The sequence below is a fragment of the Pipistrellus kuhlii genome, unplaced genomic scaffold (genome assembly GCF_014108245.1).
Source record: "Pipistrellus kuhlii isolate mPipKuh1 unplaced genomic scaffold, mPipKuh1.p scaffold_m20_p_8, whole genome shotgun sequence".
NCBI lineage: Eukaryota > Metazoa > Chordata > Mammalia > Chiroptera > Vespertilionidae > Pipistrellus > Pipistrellus kuhlii.
In genome coordinates this window covers 60,926,309-60,951,526 of record NW_023425584.1, presented here as the reverse complement: position 1 = coordinate 60,951,526, position 25,218 = coordinate 60,926,309, and the positions used below count along the sequence as shown (strand labels likewise).

Genomic DNA, 25,218 nt, shown 5'->3' with positions numbered 1-25,218 from the left:
TAGTATAGGGCTGGGGTGTTGATCTGTGAGTGCCTTGGGTGGGGCCTGGATGAGGCTGGTTGACCTATTTGGAAATGTCTTTTGTGTGAAATGTATCATTGGGCATGTGGTGGTATTATTGATATGAGAAAATGCTAAGTAACTGATTTACTATCTGAAAAGGGATTTACTATTGGGGAAAGGGAGGGAGGAAGAGACTGAACATAAACTGCACCTATGGATGAGGACAATGGGGGATGGGGAGGGGGCAGAGGGTGGGGTGGGAACCTGGTGGAGGGGGGAAGAGATGAGGAACCTTTGTAACAATATGAACAATAAAGATTGATTAAAAAAAAATAAAGTCTATTCTGGCAGGTACATTCTGGCTGATTGAATTGAAAGGCTCCATTGATTATGCCAAATACTAATCTGTGGGCAAGAGTAGACCTCAATAAACGTTGCTAAGTTTTTAACTAAGCATTTAAAGTCATCCGGATATTTTTCTTTAAACACAGTAGAGAAGGTGTGAAAATAATAGGTGGAGAAAAATATTGGTTGTTCCCCAGAACTTGCACAAATTTGATCTTATTTCTATCGTGAACTATAAGATTTTTCTTTTTCTTTAACTCATTTGTTCATGGAGATGATGACGTGTATAGTTGCACTTTAATATTATTTTATTTAGTATTTTGTGTTACAAAATCTCCATCAATGTTAAGATAGTGAATTTAAATTGGTCAAATTGATAGCCTGGATAACACTCTTGGTTAACATAAATTTATTGTTTTTGGTGGTCTTTATAACAATTGTGTTGTTCTTTGCCAAGGTGAAACCACAAAAGATTTAAGTATAGCTGTTCAAATGATGAAAAGGATCCACTCCTTGATGGAAAAACACTCAGAACTTTTGCAAGAAGCAGATTGGCAACTTATAGCCAGATGCCTTAAGTATTTAGGATTTGATGAGTTGGCAAGTTCTTTAAATCCAACTGAGGTAATATTTTCAGAATAGTTACATTTTAATAGAATGATTATTAAGTATATATAAAGGGTCTTGCAAATACAATCACCTCTTCTAAGTGTTTTTAATTGAAAATATTTACTCTGAATTCATAATCATTATTAGTAACCCAGCTGCCCAAATTTCAAGTAATCTGGAATTAGAAAGCTTGAACAAGTGTTTGGACAAACATTAAATGCCAGATAATCTCTGTAGACCTGTAAAACTAATCCTATGTTTAATTGTAGCAAAAAATTTAAACAGTATAATGGGGTTTTTCAATTGTCTTTACATATATCAGATTGTAGTTACAAACACCTTGATGGATATTTGAAAACCTTGATGCCTGATAATCTACTCATGGTTAAGATGATGAGTAGGTGCTAAAATAGTTCAGCAAAGATATTACAACATTTAAAAAGTGTTAAATTTTTTCTCATAACATGTGCTAGTAATAAATGGCTTAATTATTTGAATGGTGTTATAATTAAAAATCACTTTCAAATGAACTTTTAAAATAATGTAGGTTACAGAAGATGGCATAAAAGAGAAGAAAAAGAATAAATATTCACTTGGCATTGGGCCTGTTCGGTTTCAACTACAATACATGGGACATTATTTGCTACGAGATGAGAGAAAAGATCCGGATCCCAGAGTTCATGATTTTATTCCTGACACATGGCAGGTAATGACTGAATGAAACAGCCTTTTGTATTTATTATTAAATGTGATCTGACGATCTTTCCATTATTGTGGCACTACCTATTATATTTGTCATTAACTTCTTAATATTAAGTCATAGCACTTAATATTATTTTGTTATTGGGAATATCAAGTGTAGACTTTTTTTTTTCAACTTAAAAGAAAGTGAAATTTTTATTTTGCTCATTTCCTTGGTGATACTCTGATGAATTCACTTGTATATTTTGAAGTTGTGTGTCATCCAGTTGTATCATTATGGAGCAATCTCCAAGTTTTCCCTTTGTCAGTAGGATTTCATATGTAAATCTATAAATGTGCTCAGAGAAATTTGGTACATTAAACTGTGTAGACAAGTGTTTATGTATTTATCTGCCTTGTCTGTTACCATAGTAGCTATTCTACAAATAAATGTAAAATTAGCATTAATGGGTATAAAATTTGGAATGATATGGTTTGTTTCTTCATAGACTGAACCATTTATAAAATTGCTGATGAATTGAACCTGTTTACCTACAAAAGTGCAATTACATAGTTTCAATCTAATGGACTGAATAGTCAGAATCTGACTTCTTTTTTGTTGTTTAATTTTGAGTAAGATAACAGAAATGTTCACTTTTATTCTACATTGCCTTTCCTTTCTGGAATAATTAACTGTTCTTTTTTTTTTTTTTTTAAACTTAGTACCAAAATGAAAAAATTTTATCTCTAAGGGATAATTTTGAGATAATTTTTATCTCAAAATGAAAAATTTTTATCTCTAAGGACTTTGTTTTGGAGAATCAAAGGAATTTAGAATGAAATGAGAGACTTTATTCAGCACCAAGATTGCAGTGAACCCCAAGACCTAGTCCTACCTCACTGTGGCTTACAGTCTGCCTACACTGATGACTTTAGGTTTACATTTCTAAATCTTAGGCAGTTTTTTTCTATACACAGATTTCAGTCAGAGCCTAGATAGTAGTATATTATTCTCTAATTCCCCAAGAAAATTTAATCTTCCATGGTTCCTTCTGATATAGGATAACCTAATGCTAGTCATAATTGTGGGCTCCAAGTTTTGTTTTTTTTGTGTGGTGTGGTGGGGTGGGGTGTGGTTGGGGGTGAATGGTAATGGGGGAATATGGATGTTAAATGGAGTGGGGAGGGTGGAAAAAAAAGGAAAATGGGGGGGCAAAGGAGAAGCAAGAAAGTAGGGGGAGGGGAGAGAGAGGAGCGAGAAGAGGAGAGAGAGCGAGCATAGCGGAGAGATAGAAGGATAGAGAGAGCAGAGAGGAGAGAGAGAAGGCAGAGATCAGATAGCCTAGAGGGAGCGAGGAGAGAACAACGATATAGCGAGATATAGCGGAGTCAGAGCATAGGATCCACTATCTCTCTTCGGAGCTTCGCTCTCTCTCGTCATCTCATCTTTTATATCGCTCTCTCTCACTCTCATTTTCTATGCCATCTCTTCCTCCCTCTTCTCTCTCTCTCCTCTCTCTCTCTCTCTCTCTCTCTCTCCTCTCTCTCTCTCTCTCTCTTTCTCTCTCTCCTCTCTCTCCTCCTCCCCTCCCCTCCTCCCTCCCTCCCCTCCCTCCCCTCCCCTCCCCTCCCCTCCCCTCTCCTCTCCTCTCCTCTCTCTCCCATCACCTGAGGGTATATTTTCCTGTTTTTAAGGAGAGGGAAAGACAGAGAGAAATATTGATGTGAGAGAAACACATTGGTTGGATGCCTCATGCGCCCCCAACCAGGGTCCGGGCCTGGGAGGATCCTGCAACTGAGGTATGGTGCCCTTGATCAGAATTGACCCCAGGATCCTTCAGTCTGCAGGTGGATGCTCTATCCACTAAGCAAAACTGGGTAGGGCCTTCCTTTCTTTCTTATTTAATATTTCTATGATTGACTTCTTTCACTAAGCATAATTTCACAAGGTCCAAGGTCCATCTATTTAGTTGCAAATGGCTAGATCTCATTTTTTTAAGGGCTGGATGGTATTTTATTGTGTATATACATATGTTTGTATTTATATATCAAAATTTTTTATCCATTTAATCATTGATGGGCACTTAGGTTGTTTTCATGTCTTGGGAGTGCATATATCTTTTTGAGTTAGTTATTATTTTCTTCCAATAAATACCCAGAAATGGAACTGCTTGATGATGAAGTAGTTGTATGTTTAATTTTTAAGAAAATTCCACGCAGTTTTTTTATTGTAGCTGCACAAATTTACATTCTCACCAACATTGCAGAAAGGTTCCCTTTTCTCCACATAGTTGCCAGCCCTTGTTATTTGTTGTATTTTTAAAAAAATATATTTTATTGATTTTTTCACAGAGAGGAAGGGAGAGAGATAGAGAGCTAGAAACGTCCATGAGAGAGAAACATCGACCAGCTGCCTCTTGCACACCCCCTACTGGGGATGTGCCCACAACCAATGTACATGCCCTTGACCGGAATCGAACCTGGGATCTTTCAGTCCGCAGACTGTTGCTCTATCGCTGAGCCAAACCGGTTTTAGCTATTTGTTGTCTTTTGTATTAATAGTCATTCTAATAGGTTTGAGGTGATAGTTTATTGTGGTGTTGATTTGTATTTCCCTGATCATTAATGAAGTTGAACTTCTCTTCATGTATCTATTGGCCATCTGGAAGTCTTCTTTGGAAAAATGTCTAATCAGATTCTCTATCCATTTTGTAATTGGATTGTTTGCTTTTTTGTTAAGTTATGTAGCTTCTTTGTAATTTCTTATCATATATACCAGTGTTGTGGTGGACGGATTAGTGAAAAAATTAATTAGAATAAATATTTTAATATTGCTATTCGCCCTTTCTCTATAATAGAAGTGTCAACCAAATTCACGATCAACAATGACAGATTGAAACACATGCATGTAATTGGCACCAGCAAGAGCTTTATATATATAGATAAACTTGCTTAATTAGGCCTGCTTTCTGATTTAGCTAAACTTTTCCCAGCCCAGTGAAGCACCCCAACTTCTCTTTCAGGTAATTGTCAGCAACACAGCAGTAAATATCATCACGAAGCATATTAAGATTATAGCAGGGAGAACAAAGGATTAAATATTTAACTGTAGCAGTGTTTGACTATATCCTGCACAGTGAGAAAACCTGAAGTCATTTTCAAGGTCCACCATTGCTTCTTTTGTTGGGTCAAGTTTCTAAGCTTTCTAAATCTCTATTTTCTGGCTAATGAAAAAGAAAATTGGATTCTACCAAGTCTCTTCTCTACCTACTCCAGGACTTCTGTGAGGATCATATGAGATGAAGCATGTGAAAAAGCTTCCCAGGTATTTGGTTAAAATGTAATATTTTTGCACCTGATGATAAAGCAAGTCTTGTTCCTGGGCTGAAGAAACTCCAAGGAGGCTAATTACTAGGGAGAGGAAGATGGGCATTGCTACATGACATCATCACCCGGCGCCCACAGCAACCATTTTCGGGCTGGGCTGTGGGCTACATTTTGCACCATGGTATCTTGGCAGTGTTAGCTGTGATTTGGTGGGGTATCACTCCTGGGTTGGGGTGGGGCCTGTGTCCCACCTGGGGGAAGCCAAATGTTGGTCTGTAGGTGCCAGGCCCATGGTGCCATTTCTTTTTAAATGGCCAGTGTGTGTCATGGCAGCTTCTGCATTGAGTGTCTGTCCCCAACCAGTAGGATTAGACTTAGACTTTTATATACATAGACAATTCACAATTTTTTTTCTCCCATTCAGTAGGTTGTCCTTTCATTGTATTGATGGTTTCCTTTGTTTATAATTTTTTTTAGTTTGATGTGGTCTGCCTTATTTTTACTTTTGTTGCCTTTGTTTTTGGTGTCAGAGTTAGAAAATCATTTTCAAGTCCTATGTCAAGGACTGTAACACCTATATTTTCTTCAAAGTATTTTATGGGTTCAGAACTTATATTAAATCTTTAATTGACTTTGGATTATTTTTTGTGTATGGTGAAAGGTAGTGGTTCTATTTTAGTCTTTTGCATGTGGCTGTCCAGTTTTCCCAGCACCATTTATCGAAGAGACCATCATTTCCCCATTGTACATTCTTGGCTCCTTAAATGACCATCTATGCATGGTCTTATTCTTGTTCCATTGACCTGTGTGACTGTTTTTCTGCCAATGTCATACTTTTTTGATTACTATAGTTTTGTAATATAGTTTGAAATCAGGGAGCATGATGCTTCCAGCTATGTACTTTCTTGAAGTTGCTTTGGCTATTCAGTGCTCTTTGTAGTTGCATACAAATTTTAGGATTGTGTATTTTATTTCTGTGAAAAAATACCATTGAAATTTTGATAATTGAATCTGTAGATTGCTTTGAGTAATACAGACATTTTAACAATATTAATTCTTTCAATCTATATGCAAATAATATCTTTATGTTTCTTTGTGTATTCTTCAATTTCTTTTATTAATGTCTTGTAGTTTTAAGTGTATAAATCTTTCATCTCCTTGGTTAAATTATTTTCAGTACTTTGTTCTTTTTGATGAAATTGTAATCTTAATTTCTCTTTCTGATAATTTGTTGTTAATATTAATATATAGAAATGCAACATATTTTCGTATATTAACTTTGTATCCTGCAACTTAATTCATTTATTAGCTCTAGCCATTTTTTTGTTGGAGTCACTATTGCTAAATTTCCTTTTTAGACCTTTTCTTTTCTACATTCTATGAATTTGGTATATGTACATTTTCATTTGTCTCAAAGTATTTTTTATTTTTCTTTGGACTTATTCTTTGACCCATTGTTGTTTAGTCTTTTCATGTATGTGAATTTTCCATTTCTTTGTGTATTTGATTTCTAGTTTTATACCATTTTGGTTGGTCATATTTGATATTACTTTATTTTTCTTATGTTGATGATGGTGGGGTACCTTAAAAACAAACAAACAAACAAACAAACAAACAAAAAAAACCTGCCTCTTTTTTAGGAGCAGGAGAACCATTCCTTACTTCAGTATAGGACACAAGGCAGTCAAGTTCTCTTTATTAATCCTACATACATTACAATTTTTTTTTTATGCTTCCTTCACTCTGGGGTGTGTCCCAGAGTAGACCTAGATTAAGAGATTGGGTTCCTGGATGTTTTTTTTCACATACCACCCATCATACAGACATGATTCTTTGAGTAGTCATCATTTTGATGAATAAAAGGATAGGCTGAAGGGATGAAGGTAAGTAATAAAATAATAAATCATTGATTTTTTTCTCTTCCTCAACTGCTTTCTTACCATCACAAAAAATACATATGGGCTAATTCTTAGAACTGAATTTCTCAAAGCCATTCTGCACTTAATGACAAATTAATAGAAAAAAGTCTTCTCAATAGCAAGATATTTTATTCAGACTCACTCTCCACTCCCCCCACCTCCCACAAACATACCTTAAATTGCTCAAAAGCATAACAATTCTCTCTTCTGAGAGAATATCATGAATTTTTAGGTTTTTCCATAAGTCTCCTCATGTTTGCAACTCCCAATCATTCCTTTTTAGGTTTAGAAAGTTATACTAAAAGTGTACTAATATATTTGTTTTGGTAACATGCTCTTCACATTATTGACACAAATGGTGCTCTGAATCCTGCAGCGAGAGCTCCTTGATGTTGTGGATAATAATGAATCAGCTGTGATTGTTGCTCCAACGTCCTCAGGCAAAACCTATGCTTCCTACTACTGCATGGAGAAAGTGCTGAAGGAGAGCGACGAAGGTGTGGTTGTGTATGTCGCACCAACAAAGGTAGTGCTCAAGTGACTTTAATTTGCTCTTTCATCCTTGTCATGCAGGAGAAGGTTTTATTTACAGGAAGTATAAGTTTACATATCCTCATTCACTTTTGTTTTAATATGATTACAATTAAGAAAGGCAAATCTAGTTGGGATAACTTTAATTCTATGGAGTAATGTGAAGTCAGACTCCATTTTATTTTCTAGGAAAATGTGTAGTGTTGAGTGACTTGTGGTCAACCTCAAACTAATATTTTATTTGAAATTAGCATTTCAGTTTTTTTTTTAATTTTAATTTTTAATTTTATGTTTTGAGAAGAAGGGGGATAGAGAGAAAGAGAGAGAGAGAGAGAGAGAGAGAGAGAGAGAGAGAGAGAGAGAGAGAGAGAGAGAGAGGGAGGAGAAGGGAAAAGGAAGAAAGAAAGAGAAACATTGATGTGAGATAGAAAGATTGATCAGTTGCCTTCCACATGTGCCCCAACTGGGAATCAAACTCACAACCGAGGTATATGCCCTTATTGGGAATCAAGCCTGCAACATTTTGGTGGACATAATGGTGCTTCAGCCAAGCTAGCCACCTGATTAGGACTAGCACTTTATTATTTTTTGTAGCTTTTTTGTTTTTCATGTTTATGAAAACAATAAGTATTCATTGTTGGAATGTAATACAATATACCAAGAAAAATTAAGCTGACCCAGCCAGTGTGGGTCAGTGGTCGAGTGAACTTATATACCAGGAGGTCACAGTTTTATTCCTGATCAGGGCACATGCTAGGGTTGTAGGCTTGATCCCCAATAAGGGGCTTACAAGAGACAATTGATTAATAATTCTCTCTCATCATTGATGTTTCTGTTTCTTTCTTCCTCTCTGAAATTAATAAAATATATTTATATAAGAAAAGAAAAGTTAAGCTGACTAGAAGTGGAATTGGTAAGTTAATACAATACATATTGCCAAATTACTCTTCTAAAAGTTTAAGTCTATTTTTATTCCCACTGGCAGTACATTCTCTTGTCTTTTAATCATTTAAAAAGTTTTGCCATACTGATAGGTAAAAACTTTTTAAATTTGCATTTTTTTTTTTGATTTGAGCATCTTTAGGTGTGATTTGGGGGTATTGAATTTTCTTTATTCATAAACCAATTGTAAATGTATTTGCCCATTTTTCTTTTTTTTAGGGGGAAAGTTAATGTCTTTTTATTAATTTACTATAGGCCTGGTGCATGAAAATTCATGCAGTAGGGTGGTGGTCCCTTAGCTCAGCCTTCATCCTCTCACAGTCTGGGAGCCTCAGGGTCTGACTGACAGCTTAGGCCCCTCCCTAACCCTAACCCTAACCCCTAACCCTGGTGGTCAGTGTGCTCCCAAGTAAACAGACCCATCTTTATATATTTAACAGTGACTCTTAAAATTGTCTAGTAACAAAATACGTAGAAATATGGTGCTATTGCTATTTCTAGAACATTGATCTAAATGAAAATTATCGTATGTATATAGCTTTAGGCTGTATGAGAATTCTACTAAGAACAAATTGTAGCAGATGTGAAAGGTTAAGGGGGGGGGGAAATGTGTTTCAAAAGGTACATTGTGGCTACAGGAAAATCTCAATAACACACATATAATACTTAGAATTTAAGCCAGGTAGCTTTCTGAAGAAAACTTCAAAATGATCAGTTTTTATCTTATAATCAGTTGTTGTCTAATAAAATTTGTCTAATAATACTGTATTATTAGGTAAATGCAGGATATTATGTTGAGCGACTCCAGGAGATTTACGTAATATGCGTTACACTGATATGCTAGCAACTGAATGATGAAAAATATTTGCCCAAGACGATAATTTGGAGTTCAGAGAAGATTATTTTACACACCTTTTTTTTCTGATAATAATCAGCTATGAGAACCAAATGTATGTTGAAACCATGCCTACTGGTGTGTGTCATTAGAAGTTCACATGTTTAGTAAAGTATTTAAAAAAAAAAAGCACATTAGTGTATTTAGAGTAGATGAGTATAAAAAAAGCTGTTATTAAGCTTCCTGCACTCAAAGCAGGACATATTTTTATACAGTTCCCATTGTTACCTATTTTACCTGTACTTTAAGTAGTAATGAATCTCTTTCCTTGTCAACTAGGCCCTTGTTAATCAAGTGGCAGCAACTGTTCAGAATCGTTACACCAAAAATCTGCCAAATGGTTTAGCTCTATGTGGTATTTTTACAAGGGAATATCGCCACGATGCCCTAAATTGTCAGGTAGGTCATGTTAATCAATGTTTTTGTTGTCAAATTATATAACAATACTTACATATCTTTTTCACTAGAAATCTATAAGACCGTATGGAAATAATTCATTGAATATACAAGGTGAAATGGCTTTAGGAAAAATTTAATATTGTTATAATCCAAAGAGTGGATAATAGGAGGGCACTTACAATTTGATTTCAGATTTTATAGTTCATTGCATCATCTTGGTTTATAACTTAATTCAATACTGACCATTCAGATATTAACATTGAGTTTTTCAACTGATTTGAAAAACTCAGTGTTATAAAAAATTAACAAACTTCAGTTTCCAGTTAGAATTACTTTTTCTTGGTAAGTAGTGTTCTCTTACTTTCTTGATGAGTAGATACTTATTGTAATTTTTGTTGTTGTTAATCCTCACCTGAGGATTTTTTTCCATTGATTTTTAGAGATAGTGAGAGACAGAGACAGGGAGGGTGAGAGACAGAGAGAGGGAAGCATAGATGTGAGAGAGATACATCCATTAGTTGCCTCCCACATGCTACCCAACTAATGCCGGGAATGGAGCCTGCAACCGAGGTATGCCCTTGACCAGAATTAAATCTGGGACCCTTCAGTCTTAGGGCTGATACTCTATCCCCTAAGCTAAACCTGCTAGTGCTCATTGTAATTTTAAAATGTTGTATTATGGATGAAAATTTGGGTGTTAAGCAAATCATAGACATTTTGTATATGATTTATTGAACTCATAGGTAAACAACCCAGACTAAACAAAAAGTGAAAACATGATTATAGAACATTGCATGGCAGAAGTGGAATATGTGTTACCCAGATCACCTTTCAAGGAAGGACTTGCTGTCCAGATGGGGGAGTGTGGTCAAAACAAAAGCCAGCTGTCAGTTCCCCCAATTCTGCCTCCATAGTTCATATCTGTGAGTGAGCTAGGCAGGGTATAAATACCAGGCTGTTCGGCTTCCTGTGGAACTGCACTCACAGCCAATATTCACTCCAGAACTCTGAGCCAGGTTAGTGAAGACTGCATCAGGGCTGTTTTAAAATTTAGCTTCTCTCTCTCTCCCATCCTACTTCCTTCCACTTCCATAGTTGTTGGTTCTTCATAAAGGTTTTTTTAATTCTAAACTATAAATCAGGGTCAGATTTTGAGTGACAATTAACTCTTCATATAATATTACTTTGAATACTCATGAGTAAGAGTTTGAATTTCACATCTGGTATTTTACCAGTTTGACCTGTAAAATTGCAATTTCATAAGGTTCTAACTAATATATCACCATTTTACTGAAATACTCTCAGAAGCAATATCCTATTTATCAGCTGGTACTTTCAGGAGTTATAACTCTATCTTTTATATTCTTATAACTATGTGTATACATAGTAAATGCTCAAAATATTTGTTTATGCAATGTTCTTACTTTTAGGTACTTGTTACAGTGCCTGCCTGCTTTGAAATTCTGCTGTTAGCTCCTCATCGCCAAAGATGGGCGAAAAAGATCAGATATGTTATATTTGATGAGGTAGGTTTGGTATTAATTTTCTGTGTATAATTTCCTAGTGTACAACAACATATAATGAAGCACTCTGGTACTTTAGATTATTTGTCCCTTTGTATATATGCACTTCCTTCTGAATGATTTTCCTAGTGAATCATAATCAATCTTTTGGCTCCATTTTCCTGTTGTAACTGAATAGGGTATTATATATTGGTGTATGCTGCAGAGCTCTGCATGGAGAGGAACCTATTATTGGTGACTGCTATTTCAGAAGAGCTGAAACAACCACCATGGCATACATTTTGGACAGAGATGTCAAAATTTAATTTTTAATCTCTAAAGCAAAGAAGTTGGCCTTTAATGATGATACTACTTATATATTATCTTATCAGTCATGGTCCCAACTAAAAACAAGTGGCACACTTAAAATATAATTCAAGAAGAGTATTTTCCAGCTGAAACCAGTTCGGCTCAGTGGTTAGAACATTGGCCTGCAGACTCAAGGGTCCTGGGTTCAATTCTGGTCAAGGGCATCTATCTTAGTTGTGGACACATCCCCAGTAGGGGGTGTGCAAGAGGCAGCTGATCGATGTTTCTCTTTTGTCGATGTTTCTAATTCCCCTCTTCTTCTCTGTAAAAAATCAATAAAATATATTTTTCAAAAAGAGTATTTTCCAAAGGTGTGCATAGGGGAATAAATAAGATTAGTGCAGTCATTCAGGGCTGCAGCTTACTCCTAGATTTAAAAGGACAAGACAAAGAAGCAGTTACCGAGACTGAAAAGGAGATTCAGATTGAGTTGACCACATGCAAGGACCAATTACCTTAGTTGAGGGACACAGCTGACTCAAGGTAACCTTTCAGGAAGGGAGCCAATAGAATGAAGACCTCACTCTTATTCTCTTCCCTTCTATCACTTGCCAAGGGTCTTGGCCAAATACAATGGAACTAGAGAGCACTGAAGCCCTTTTGAAGTAGTCTCTATAGGTTGGCAGAGAGAGCAGGGTGGTAAATAATGGAAATTTATAGGGGCAAATAGAAGATATTTAAAATTTTTTATAGTATTATTATTAGAAATATTTATTCAGCAATAGCTGGTTTGGCTCATTGGATAGAGCTTTGGCTTGTGGACTGAAGGGTCCCAGGTTCAATTCCAATCCAGGGCACATGCCTGGGTTGTGAGCTCCATCCCCAGCAGGGGTTATGCAGGGAGCAACTGATTAATGATTCTCTCTCATCATTGATGTTTTTGTTTTGTTTTTCTCTCTCTCCCTCTTTCTTCCTCTCTGAAAACAATAAAAATATTTTTTAAAAAGAAATAGTTATTCAAAGAAACATAAAACATTATGTATATTTATCTTTTTGTTAATCCTCTCCCAATGATAGTTTTTTTATTGATTGTTAGAGAGAGTGGGAGGGAGAAAAAGAAGGGGGGATAGAGAGAGAAAAACATTGATGTGAAAGACACACATAGATTGGTCCCTCCCACAGGCAACTGTTCCAGCTGGGCTGGGAATCAATACTGAAACATGCTCTTGACCAGGAATCAAACTCAAGAGCTTTTGGTGTGTGGGCCAGTACTCTACCCACTGCGCAACACCAACTGGGTGAAACTTAAAACATTATAAAAAGATATATTCTATTGCTTCAAGGAAATTTCAATTTAAAGGGGAAAAAGGGCCTATTTAATAAAGGCAGAATATGCAAATTGACTGTCACTTCACAACAAAGATGGTGGCACCCACAGCCAATAAGAAGGGAATATGCAAATTGATGTGACAAAGATGGCAGCAGCCAGACTGGGATGCTTGTGTCATTGCCATGGTAACAATGCAGGCATTCCACCCCACCCCAGCCTCTCCAGGCCTCTAGACAGCTTGGGAAGGTGGAAGGTTGCTCCGGGCTGGAGTAAAGGCAGAAGGCAGTGGCCAGAGCAAAGGCCTGGGTCCCGGGTGCTGGCAGGCAGGGAAAGGAAGGCCTAGTCTTGCATGAATCTTTGTGCATCGGGCCTCTAGTGATATCTATATTTAACTTAGCGTTTTCTATTATAAATTTGGAGCTACCAAGCAGGCTGTCCTTTTGATTTGTTTGATATTGATTTTTGGGTAATCTATATGTATTGCATCTTAAAGACCTTGAATGTCTCTGCTCAGAAAATGTCCAAAAATTTTATCTTTGTAATCTAGAATCTTGAGTTGTACTTTAATCTCAAAGCTATGGAACGATATGACATTTTTATGTAAGAGTAAAGCTGAAAAATTTTGAAGGCTAATATCTATTCTGGTAGGGTCAGGGAAATGTGCTATTTAGTACAAAGCACAAAGTTCATATTCAGGAAAAGTATATATTATTTGACCAGGGAAAAACCAAATGGGCAAAATTGGGAACATTTTTCATTATGTGGCTCTGATGGTGAGTCCTTTCCAGTTGATTGCCAGGTGCCATACTTTCATCTGTTTAAAGAAGAACACATTTGAGAATCTTCTCTGAGTCTAGTTGAATTTGTTTTATGTGGTCAAAAGACATTTATTTATGTTTTCAGAAAATATTTAAGGAGTGCCTCCACAATGCCTCCACTATTGGTGCTGGGGATGGCCCTGTCTAAGGTCACAAGACTAATTGACAAAAAGGAATGAAACAATTAAGCGCACAGATGACTATTCCAGCCCATATTGGTACATATTGGGAAGAAAAAGTTGTGACTGTGATAATGGCAGGGACGGAGGAAGGAGAACAGCCCTGGAGTGGACAGTCAGATAAGTCTTTCTTTAAAAAAAAAAAAAGAATTGATTTTTTTACAGAAAGGAAGGGAAAGGAATAAAGAGTTAGAAACATTGATGAGAGAGAAACATTGATCAGCTGCCTCCTGCCCAACCCCTACTGGGGATGTGCCCACAACCAAGGTACATGCCCTTGACTAGAATTGAACCTGGGACCCCTCAGTTCACAGGCCGATGCTCTATCTACTGAGCCAAACTGGTTAGGGCAGAATGTTTTTCTAATAGAGTTGCATGAAGCTGAACCTTATACAGGTTGAAGAGAGGGAATAAGAGCATTTTAAGCAAAAGGAACAATATATTTGAAAGCCCTAGAGGAGGGACGTTCTGTTCAAGGAATAAAGAATAGGCAGTATGTCTGGAGCAAATTTGGCAGAAGATGGGAAAGAGTGGCTTGAGATGAAGCTCAAGAGGCAAGCTGGGACCAAAGCATGCTCGGATTTATGTATCTTGTTAAGGAATTTATATTTTATTCCATATGTAATGGGAAGATATTGAAGGAGGTCAATTAGAGACATGGCCTAACTCACTTATCCTTTAGATACATCATTTTGGCTGTGATGTGAAGAATGTAGGGGGCACAAAGTGGGAAGCTAGGAAGGTAGTGTGGTAGTGCAGCCGAAAAGTGATTGTGACTCGGTTGGCTGTAGGCATGGGGAGAAATGCATAATTCCAAATAACTTTTGAAAGTAAGATAAAGAGGGATTATGGATGGATTGGTTATGAGGATTAGGGAATATTTATGTGTCAAGGTTTTCTATTGCCTGAATTTCTCAATATGTATATACATTCAGCATGGTTGATAAAATGTGATAGGAAACTATGTAGGAAATCAGCTTCCATGCCTTATTCTCACGTGCTCTTTTTAAATGAACTTTTTAATGGATACATTTTTGTCTTTAATAGGTCCATTGTCTTGGTGGAGAGATTGGAGCGGAAGTTTGGGAACATCTCCTTGTCATGATTCGATGTCCCTTTCTGGCTCTTTCAGCTACAATAAGCAATCCTGAACATCTCACTGAGTAGGCATTAGGTTCCCGTTTGAATAGAATGGCTCTCTATTTCGAACAATTTAATATTATATTTTCTGTATGGGTTCTGAAATGTCTCATAACTTTCTGGTGAATTTGTTAGTTTATCTGGGAATATTCAAGGAAAGAATCTACTAGCACCTCCTGGCGGGTGCTGAGCAAGGCCACACTCTATAAGGGAAAACCAGTGACTCTCCCAAGATCTGCAATTGAGTAAGAAATTTTCCCTTCTGGGGAACAGTTTTTTTTTCATTTACCTGTTTTTTCCCTTTACCAAAAAATAAAAATAAAATGGAATAATGAGACACTCTCTCATGGACCTTGAGATTTCTTATATTGTCCCACTTTGTGGATGTTTAGAAAGATAGAAAAGCCGTATTAGTTGAAAGCCCCATATCATTTTGTCATTGGGCTATATTTTTGCCCACTAATAATAATAACAATTAGAGTAAAGACTTCAATGTACCAGATATTGTTCTAAGTGCTTTGCATGTATCAATTTATTTTAAATGCCAACAACCCTTTTGATTTACTAGTTTGATCTCTTGAACGCATAATAATCTGGCCACTTATTGTATATCCTATATAATAAAAGGCTAACATTTTCACCAGCAGGCAGGCCAGCCAACCGCCCATATCCCCTTCTCCTGGCCAGGCTGGCCAGACCCCACCCATGCACAAATTCATGCACTGGGCCCCATACACACACACACACACACACACACACACACACACACACACTCACACTGAATGGCCACTCAGTGTGTGTATGTATGTGTCTGTGTATATTTTAATTTTTATTGATTTAAGAGAGGAAGGGAGAGGGAGAGAGAGAGAAACATCAACGATGTAGGAAAATCATTGATCATTTGCTTCCTACATGCCCCATACTGGAGAGATCGAGTTTGCAACTGGGTATGTGACCTGAGCAGGAATTGGACCGTGACCTCCTGGTTCATAGGTTGATGCTGAACTGCTAAGCCATGCCAACACTATTATTATTTCCATTTTAAAATGTAGTAAATGAGGCTTAGAGAGATTAAGTGATATAACAAGAGTCATAGCCAGTAATAAGGAGGTTGGGATTCAATCTCAATGTGTCAGGTTTCAGGGCCTATTCCCTTATGGACAATTTTTAAGGCACATGACATTTTTGTTATTAAAAAGCATTACATCACAGAAAGTAGTTTCATGTTATGCCTAAATAATATGTAAATTTATTTTTAAGGTGGCTGCAAGCAATAAAACGGTACTGGAAACAAGCAGACAACGTAATAGAAAAGAATACTGCTTCTAAAAGTAATGCTGGCTCTCGTGCCAGTTTCCACAAAGACCACTTTCAAATGAAGCAATCATATAAAGTTAAACTTGGTATGTGTGAGACATCCATGGGAGTTTTATTTTGTACTTTAAAATTAGTCCAGCCATGTAATAATTGGAAATTCTCTCTCTTCATTCTTAGTGCTCTACGGAGAGAGATACAATGATTTAGAGAAGCATATATGTTCAGTAAAACATAATGACATTGACTTTGATCATTTTCACCCATGTGCCGCACTAACAACAGAGCATGTAAGTTATACTTCAACCATCTTTGCTCCTAGTAACATAAAGTGTATATCACAGTTGAAAAGATGCCTCGTTGGAAACTTATCAGAGTTGAGGTATAGATACTGTATAACAGATATTAAAACTTAGCTTTAAAAATCAAAAGAATAAATTTTATAGTTTTCATTCTTTGTTTAATGGTGTCTGCATCCATAAAGCTTAAAAATGACTGAAACTTTTATCCTTAAATATTTTTTGGTTAATTCTAATTATCCTTGGACATTATCTTTGCCCATTTTCTTTCTTTTAGCACCCCTGTCTACCTGTTCACTTCTCTGAAACTAATTCTTTTCTTAGTGTAGTTACAAAGTCATGTGGTCAATACCTAGCACATGTGAGAATCTGAGCACTATGAATTAGGTTAAGTAAGGAAAAGAGACTTTTCATTAGCTTATTAATCACATCATGTTTTTATTAGTTGTGAAGCAATAACATGGAAGTCATAAGAGGACTTCATTTTAGTGCTGGCATTTGAGTGGGGGAAGATTTCATAATTTTCTTGTCTATTTTTCTTCCTTTCTCATATATTCCCAGGAATGGCTTATGCAAGCTCTGGTTGCTTCTCAAAATGATAATTAATTAATAGTTTGTCTTCCTTCCAAGACTTGGCAAATAATATATATTCTGAATTTTGTTGTCACATTATGCCTTCTAATATGATAATTTTTAAAGTACATGAAACTTTAGATATCACAGGAATTAGTTCCATGTCCTGCATGGTATTTCTGGATCCATCAAACTAATTTAGATAAATCAGTAATAAAGATAATTATGATTTTGCCAAGACTGCAGTAGCTTTTCTTTGGAAATGGCTGAATGAACAGCTCTGAGCGTGGCTTCTTCTATGACCTGGCTCCAAAGTCCTTTCCATTCATCCACTTGATGTATCTTACTTCATTACTTATATTGTTCCTGGAACATTTCATCCCAGATGTCAAATGCTAGTTGTCCAGAACCTGTTCACCTCTTATGACTCTTGTAATGTGAAATCAATTTAGAATCCTCCTGTGACTTTCTTAGCTGGATGTAATAACCTTCTCTTCATAGTACCTTTTCTATATTTCTTATATGGCAATAATGATGGCCAGCTTGCTGCTAAAGCTGTTCACATGCATGTCTTCTTTATCTTACTAGAATAACTCCTTGAGATACATGCTGTGTCCTTAGTCCCTAACAGACTGCTGGGTATATAAAAGTTCTTACTACATTGATCTATATATATATATAAAAACCTAAGCAACCATTACAACTGGTTGATCAAATGACTGATGGACTGACTGGTAGCTTTGATGCTAGGGGACAGATGCTCAATGCAAGAGCTGCCCCCAAGGGTCAGTGTGCTCCCACAGCCTACCAAGTTCCCATAGTCCCTCCTCTTCCCTGGACTGGACTAGACATCCCTAATTGGCCACAGTCACTGGCCAGGCTGAGGGAACCCAATCAGTGCACGAATTCATGCACCAGGCTTTTAGTATTAAATAAAAATAGCCAGTCTAAGTCAAGCACTTACTTTGTGTTCAAATAATTTTGCATATTTTGTCTCTTTTAACAATCACAACAGTTTTAGCATGGATGCCATATTAACATTCCCATTTCCTAAATGAGGGAGGTAAAGCATAGATAATTGAACTAAATAACTCACTGTTGCACCAAGTGAGTGGTAGGGCTGGGATATAATCTCAGATTGATTCCAGAGCTTGCTCTCTCCTCCCATTCCTAAAGAATGACCCATACAAGCTCTGGTTATCCCTGTATTCTGAAAGACCAATTGAAGAAATACCTGAATGAGGGGATGAATGAGAATAACTTTATAGTATTTGGGCTATGATGCAGTGGCTTCTAAAGGCAACTGAATGAATCCTAATGATCATGATTTTCTAATTGGATTTTATTTGGATGTTTCTCTTTTGTGCTGCAGTGGCCCAATCCAAAATCAAAATAAAACAAAAATATGGATAAAATTCCAGTGACCTAACCTAAACCCCAAATCAGAATATAGATGATAAGCCACACATTAATAATAAAATAATTCTTTCTCTCTTCTTCCCTATTCCCCTATCCCCATCATTACCTGACATTTTAAAAACAGCATAATATATTTTTTTAATTATTTTATTTTGCGTTGGATGGTTTAAGGCAGGTTATCATGAAGTAGCAACGAGTCCAGCGGTTTGGAGTAGTTGACAAGATTGGCATTTTGGTCCAAGTGCCTTTCCTCTATTTTCAGTAGCTATTAATGGAATAACTGGAAAGCAGTGGAACTGCTACGATGTGCTCTGACCCCATATGACTTCTGCAAAGGTCATGGTGCTGAATGAATCTTCTTAAGACTTCTAGACTTTTGCCAGAGGAATACACACAAAGGTGTAGACATTATTAACTGCATTTTGACAGCTGTGTATGAAGCATGTGTTTATGTAGCATACTTCCTAAAGTAGCAGGGATATAAAGCGAGTAAACCTTTGCAAATGAGCAAATCATTGTGTATTACATTTCAGATTAATATGAAATTGCTGAGTGGTAAGAAATAGCATAATACATTGTGGCAACATAAAGAGAAGAACCACCGCGTTTGGTCATCTCCTCTATAGCTCTATCATAGAAAAGGTTTCAGAAGGGAAGGGGTGGGGCAGAATGAGGAGCTGACCTTAATCCAACCGAGGGGAGGGAATTGCCTTCCATCCATATAAGGCTTGCTTCTGGCAATGAGCAGAGTTTGGCCTTTGCCACCAATTATGCCACACAGGAGCAGCTGCTGGCTCCTGGACAGCTAGGCCCCAGGAAGTCCTTGCAAAAACTGTTGCCTATCTCTGTTCAGAACGACCAATGTTTACCATCACTTACAGAGTCAGAAACAATGCACTTTGCAAAAATAATATCATGGTATAATACCATGTGCTTACAAGTGAAGAAGGTTGCAAACCTATGACTTTTAAAAAAATTAAATTTATGGAGTGCCATTGGTTCATGACATTATATGTTACAAGTGTACAATTGTATAATACACTGTGACCTTTGATTTCTCTTTCTTTTTTACCTAGACTGGCTAAGTTTTTGTCAGCTCATTAGTCACTTTATAGTGGATGAAAACCAAATTAAATTCACAGCTTTTGGCCATAGAAAACTTAATATGATTTTTAAAATTAAGAACTAGTTTTTTAATTAATCAATCTCATTGACAGTTGGGGCATCAACTATGTGCCAAGTATTTTACTAAGCCTATTATGTGTATTATCTAACTTAATTCCTACAACAAATCTATGTCATTGGCAGAATTGTCCTCTGTTTTAGAAATGAGGAAGCTCAGACTTTTGAACAAGGTTAAGAAATTTAAGAAATCATAACTACTCTAGTGACCATAATAGAAGATTTAAATATTGAAAATTATGATAATTCTTGGATTGGTTTTATGCTTTTATTTTAATTTAGGCAAAATAAATTACCATCTTATGGTAGTAATAATAAAAGAACAAAATGCTAATGTTCCAAAATAATATATTCATTTGCTATTTTGATATAAATGGGTCCTTACTATCAAACTAGCTTTCAGTGCTCAGACTGAGAAATGCTAAATGATAAATTGACGTAATTGTTTACATCCTCTATAGTTTTTACAAGACTAATTAATTTTTGATTGAAATATATTTGACTTAAAATATTGTGTAAGTTTAAGGTGTATAGTGTGTTGATTTGATTCATTTATATATTGTAATATGATTGTCATTGTAGCCTTAGCTAAAAACTCAACTAAACCACATAATTATAATTTCTTTTTGTGGTGGGAATAATTGGATCTCATCTCAGCATGTTTGATGTTTGTAATACAGTATTGTTGTCCATAATTACTATAGTGTACATTAGATCTTCAGGATGTATTTACTAGTTTTAAAAGTTTAAAAAACATGTGCTAATTTATTCTATCTGATTTTACTATAGTCTAAAATGGGAGTACAAATATTTTCATTCCTACTTATTGATGAGAAACTAGCATTATAGTAGAATTAGAACTAGATCTTCTGACTCAAAGTCTACCAACTTTTCATTCTACTGAACATGAACATTTTTTTTCAACTGTGTTGTAGTGGGAATGGATTTTTTAGCCCAGAGTTTAAAACCTGAGTTTCATAAGGTGTTAACAGCTATTTATTAAAACAGGTATCCTGTTTTCAAATAATTTTGGACAAATCTACTTATAGTTCTTTTTTAGAGATTTAATGTTTCCAATGGGAAATCTTGAAGAAATGTATTTAATCAGACACCTGTGAGAAAGCACCCCTCCTTTACTTTTTTTTGGGGGGGGGAGGGGTGACATTCTTTTTTTGTGTGTGACATATTCTTATTTTATTTTTATTGTTGACTGATGTTCCCTTCTTTTCTTTTGAAGAATACCTATTACCATCTCAGGCATCATAGTCTCCCAGGCAATTGATTTGTAGCAATAGTTGTTTGAGACCAGTAGAAAATATTACAATGCATACTTTTTGAGAGCAGGAATTTTTTATTTATACTTTTAAAATATTTGTGGAAAAAATGAATGACATACATATCCAGAAAGCTTAAAGTAGAGCCACATGACCTGAGGAGAAGTGCCTTACAAGTAAACTGATAGCCTTAGTTTCATTTTTATATTTTGAGTTTATTGGGGTGATAGTGTTTAACAAAATTATACAGTTTCAGGTGCACAATTTTATTGCACATCATCAGTACACTGGATTGTGCGCTCGCCACTTCAAGTCAATTCTCTGCCTATCACCATTTATCTCCTCATACCCTCCCCACCTCCCCCTTCTCACCTTTCCCAGCAATTACCGCGTTGCTGTCCAAGTCCATGAATTGTATCCTTTTTCCCCCTTCTTTTTCTCCATCCTTCTGCCTGTTCCAACAGGTGTCTGTTCTCTATCTATGAGTCTGTTTCTATTTTGCTTGTTAGTTCATTTTGTTTGTTAAATTCCACATATGAGGGAAATCATATGGTAATTGTCTTTCTCTGACTGGCTTATTTCACTTAGCCTGGTGCTCTCCAGGTTCATCCATGCTGTCACAAAGGGTAAGCTTTTTTTCTTTTTTATGGCCAAGCAGCATTCTATTGTGTAAATGTATCACAGCTCTTTTATCCACTCATCTACTGATGGGCACTTGTCCGGCTTCTAAATTTTGGCTATTATAAACAACTAGAGGCCCATTGCATGAATAGATTTGTGCAATAGGCCTTCCTTCAGCTTGGCTTCCAACACCAGTTTTCCTCTGGCACCAGAGGGACCCAGGCTTTCACTCCAGACAGAGTCTGCCTTCTTCATCTTTGCTACAGACTCCTGTAGCACTCCACTCCTGTTGATTCCTTCGCCCCTTGTCCTCCCTCTTGTAGCAGGCATCCTGCCCTGCATGGCTATTCTGTGCTCCTGGGGCAGCACCATCTTTGACCTTCTAATTTGCATACTCACTCTGATTGGCTGTGGGCAGGTATGGTCATTTTACATGTTTGTCTATTATTAGGTAAGATTCTGCAATGAACATAGGGTGCCTATATTCTTTTGAATTACTATAATATTTCAGGTTTCTTCTGAAGTGGAATTGTTGGGTCATAAGGCAGGTCCACTTTTTGTTTTTGTTTTTTGAGGTAATTCCATACTGCTTTCCACAGTGGATGCAACAATCTGCATTCCCACCAACAAAATTCCCTTTTATCCACATCCTCACCAGCACTTATAGTTTGTTGATTTATTGATGATAGTCATTCTGGCAGGTGTGCAGTGATGTTGTGATTTCAATTGGCATTTCTCTAATAATTATTGACCTTGAGCATCTTTTCATATGCCTATTGGCCATGAAAGTCTCTTTGGAGAAGTGACTTTTCAGGTTCTTTGTTCGTTTTTAAATTGGATTATTTGTTTGTTTTTGCTATTCAGTTGTATAAGTTCTATAAAATTTGGATATTAAGCCCTTATCAGATGTATCATTGGTGAATATGTTCTTGCATTCAGTGGGTTGTCTTTTTATATTGTTGATGGTTTTCTTTGCTGTGCAAAAGCTCTTTAATCTGATATAGTCCCATTTGTTTATTTTTTCTTTTGTTTCCCTTTCCCGAGGAAGAAATATATCAGAAAGAATATTGCCATGAGAAAAGTCTGCAATTTTATTGCCTATGTTTTCGTCTAGGATTTTTGTGGTTTTGAATTTAAGTGTTTAATCCATTTTTAGTTTATTCTTGTGTATGGTATTAGAAGGTGGTTTGGTTTTATTTTGATTTTTTTGCAGGTATTCCCAAAACCATTTATTGTGTAGACTATCTTTACCCCCATTGTAGTGTGTTTTTGCCTCCTTGGTAAAACATTAATTGACTTAAAGAGGTGGTTTTATATCTAGGCTCTGATAGGCTTAGTTTTAAAGATGACCCATCATCTTGGAACTTAAGCCAATAAAATTGGCAACTTTTAGCCTTGTTTGGTCCTCAAAGCAAATAATCATGTTCATAATTAAACCATTTTAAGTTTCTGCTGCTGAATAGAACTCTTGGGTTTTTTTTTTGGTTTTTTTTTTTAATTATTATTTTTTTATTTTATTTTGTCCAAACTGAGTCCATAAATATTTTAGCTTCCTTGTACTCTGGTTTGAGTTCAAAGGTCTTAGAAAATAATACAAAAACTTTCTGGAGGCCCTTCTCCCCCCTATTTCAGTAAATCAGGGACACTCTTGGTTAGTATTTATTATTTATTTATTTATTTATTTATTTATTTATTTATTTATTTTTACATCTAGCACTCATCAACATATAAACATTTTAGCTAAGTGGTTTTGTGTTCATGATAGTGACTATGAGGCAAAGGTTTAAACATAAAATAAAAGGAATATTAAAACATTCAATTTAATTTTAATCCTAGATTGAAATATATGGATTCCCTTCTGATCTTACCCTTTCGCCCCGAGAAACCATCCAGCTTTATGACACTATGTTTGAATTCTGGAAAAGTTGGCCCAGGGCCCAGGTAAGTAATAATTTTACAATTAATTTGAATTCTGTTACAGTGGATGGTAACATTGCTTTCAGAAAGACAAACTCTTATCCTTTCTAATCACTTGCCTCTGATCTCTTAAAATTATCAATGGACACTTTCTAAAATACAATTGTTTCTTCTCAGACATTTTTCATTCTAACATTATATGTTTTACTTGAAAGGGATGGAATGTCATTGAATTCCTGAAAACATTTGTTCTTTCAGTTTCTGAGATACTTTAGTCTCCTCTTATATCTCGGATTTATGTACCTCAATGTTCTTTCATTGTCCTTCCTTTCCTTCCCTATGGCTCTGATTGCTGCCTGTTTTTATCTATTTGGCTTTGCTCTGAATTCTTTCCTTTGGAGAGCTCATTTATTTTACTAGGATTCTGTACTAGAAACAGGGAGGAGGGAGGGAGAGCAGGGGGGGGGGGGAGTTCAAAAGCCTGTACTTTCAAGTAGCTTATAATTCTGTTAATGAAATACATAATTGAGAAACATCTTTGAGAGGTTTTTTTGTATGTTTTTTTTTTCTTCTTCATGATTTTATTTAATTTTGTGGTATTTCTTTTCAAGGAGTTGTGTCCAGAGAATTTCATTCATTTTAAGAATAAAATAGTCATTAAGAAGATGGATGCTAGGAAATATGAAGAGAGCTTAAAGGCAGAATTGACAAATTGGATTAAAAATGGCAATGTAGAAGAGGTAATTTCCACACATATTTTTGGTGAAGTACCCTCACCTCTTTGTTTTCCTAAGTTATTTTGCTCAGTCATTATTATTTTCTAGGCTTTTTTAATCTTTAATTTTCATTCTAGGATTATAAGCTGAATACAAAGTCTAGTGATTCTGTTGTAAAATAAAAGGAAAGGCAGGAAATTGGTCTTTGTCTCCTTAAGTATGTCACAAAAGCTTATTGCTTCCTGATAGATGGTTTAACACTTAAGAACAGACGTGTCACTATCCACTGAGTCAGTGACCTTGGTGCTATGGCAATATAGCTATTGGAATCATAGTTAACAGTAGCTGAGAAGACTGTTTTACTTGTTTTTTTGTCTTGGATATTTTTAGTGCATTGAAATTTTAATTTTTATAAACTATTTGTGTATTGGAACCTTCACCTGGAGTCAGAAAAGTTATGCATATTTATTTTAAGTAATCACTGGTCTTTATAATTTTGAAGTTAGTTTTATTGCCACATATTGAAGTTTCTGATGTTTGGTGAGAGATAAATATATTAGACTTTTTTCATGTGATTTTTTTTCTATTATATTTTAACTCAGAGGGTCCCCCCCCCCCCCAATTCGGAAATATAATATAATTTAATTACTTTTTTAAGTAATCTCACCTGAAGATATGTTAATTTTATTGATTTTAATGAGAGAGGAAGGAAGAAAGAGAGAAGCATCAATGTGAAAGAAACATTAATTCGTTGCCTCCTGTATGCACCAGGAGCTGCAACATAGGTATGTGCCCTGACTAGGAATCCAACCACAAGCTTATTGTATAGGGCAATGGTCAGCAAACTGCGGCTCGTGAGCCACATGTGGCTCTTTGGCCCCTTGCGTATGGCTCTTCCACAAAATACCACGGCCTGAGCGAGTCTATTTTGAAGAAGTGGCATTAGAAGAAGTTTAAGTTTAAAAAATTTGGCT

General features: G+C 36.0%; 1 protein-coding gene across 2 annotated transcripts in view; it reads left to right on the top strand.

Moving 5' to 3' along the window:
• The window catches only part of LOC118711441 (probable ATP-dependent RNA helicase DDX60), a 91,213-nt gene that overhangs the window by 30,576 nt on the left and 35,419 nt on the right, over nucleotides 1–25,218 (top strand). For both annotated transcript variants that reach the window (XM_036424525.2, XM_045576584.1), the window contains 10 exons: nucleotides 806–972; nucleotides 1,505–1,663; nucleotides 7,261–7,410; nucleotides 9,532–9,651; nucleotides 11,082–11,177; nucleotides 14,837–14,952; nucleotides 16,190–16,332; nucleotides 16,424–16,533; nucleotides 23,448–23,552; nucleotides 24,140–24,268. In XM_036424525.2, coding sequence (XP_036280418.1) covers nucleotides 806–972; nucleotides 1,505–1,663; nucleotides 7,261–7,410; nucleotides 9,532–9,651; nucleotides 11,082–11,177; nucleotides 14,837–14,952; nucleotides 16,190–16,332; nucleotides 16,424–16,533; nucleotides 23,448–23,552; nucleotides 24,140–24,268 — 1,295 coding nt within the window. The remainder of the gene's footprint in view (nucleotides 1–805; nucleotides 973–1,504; nucleotides 1,664–7,260; nucleotides 7,411–9,531; nucleotides 9,652–11,081; nucleotides 11,178–14,836; nucleotides 14,953–16,189; nucleotides 16,333–16,423; nucleotides 16,534–23,447; nucleotides 23,553–24,139; nucleotides 24,269–25,218) is intronic.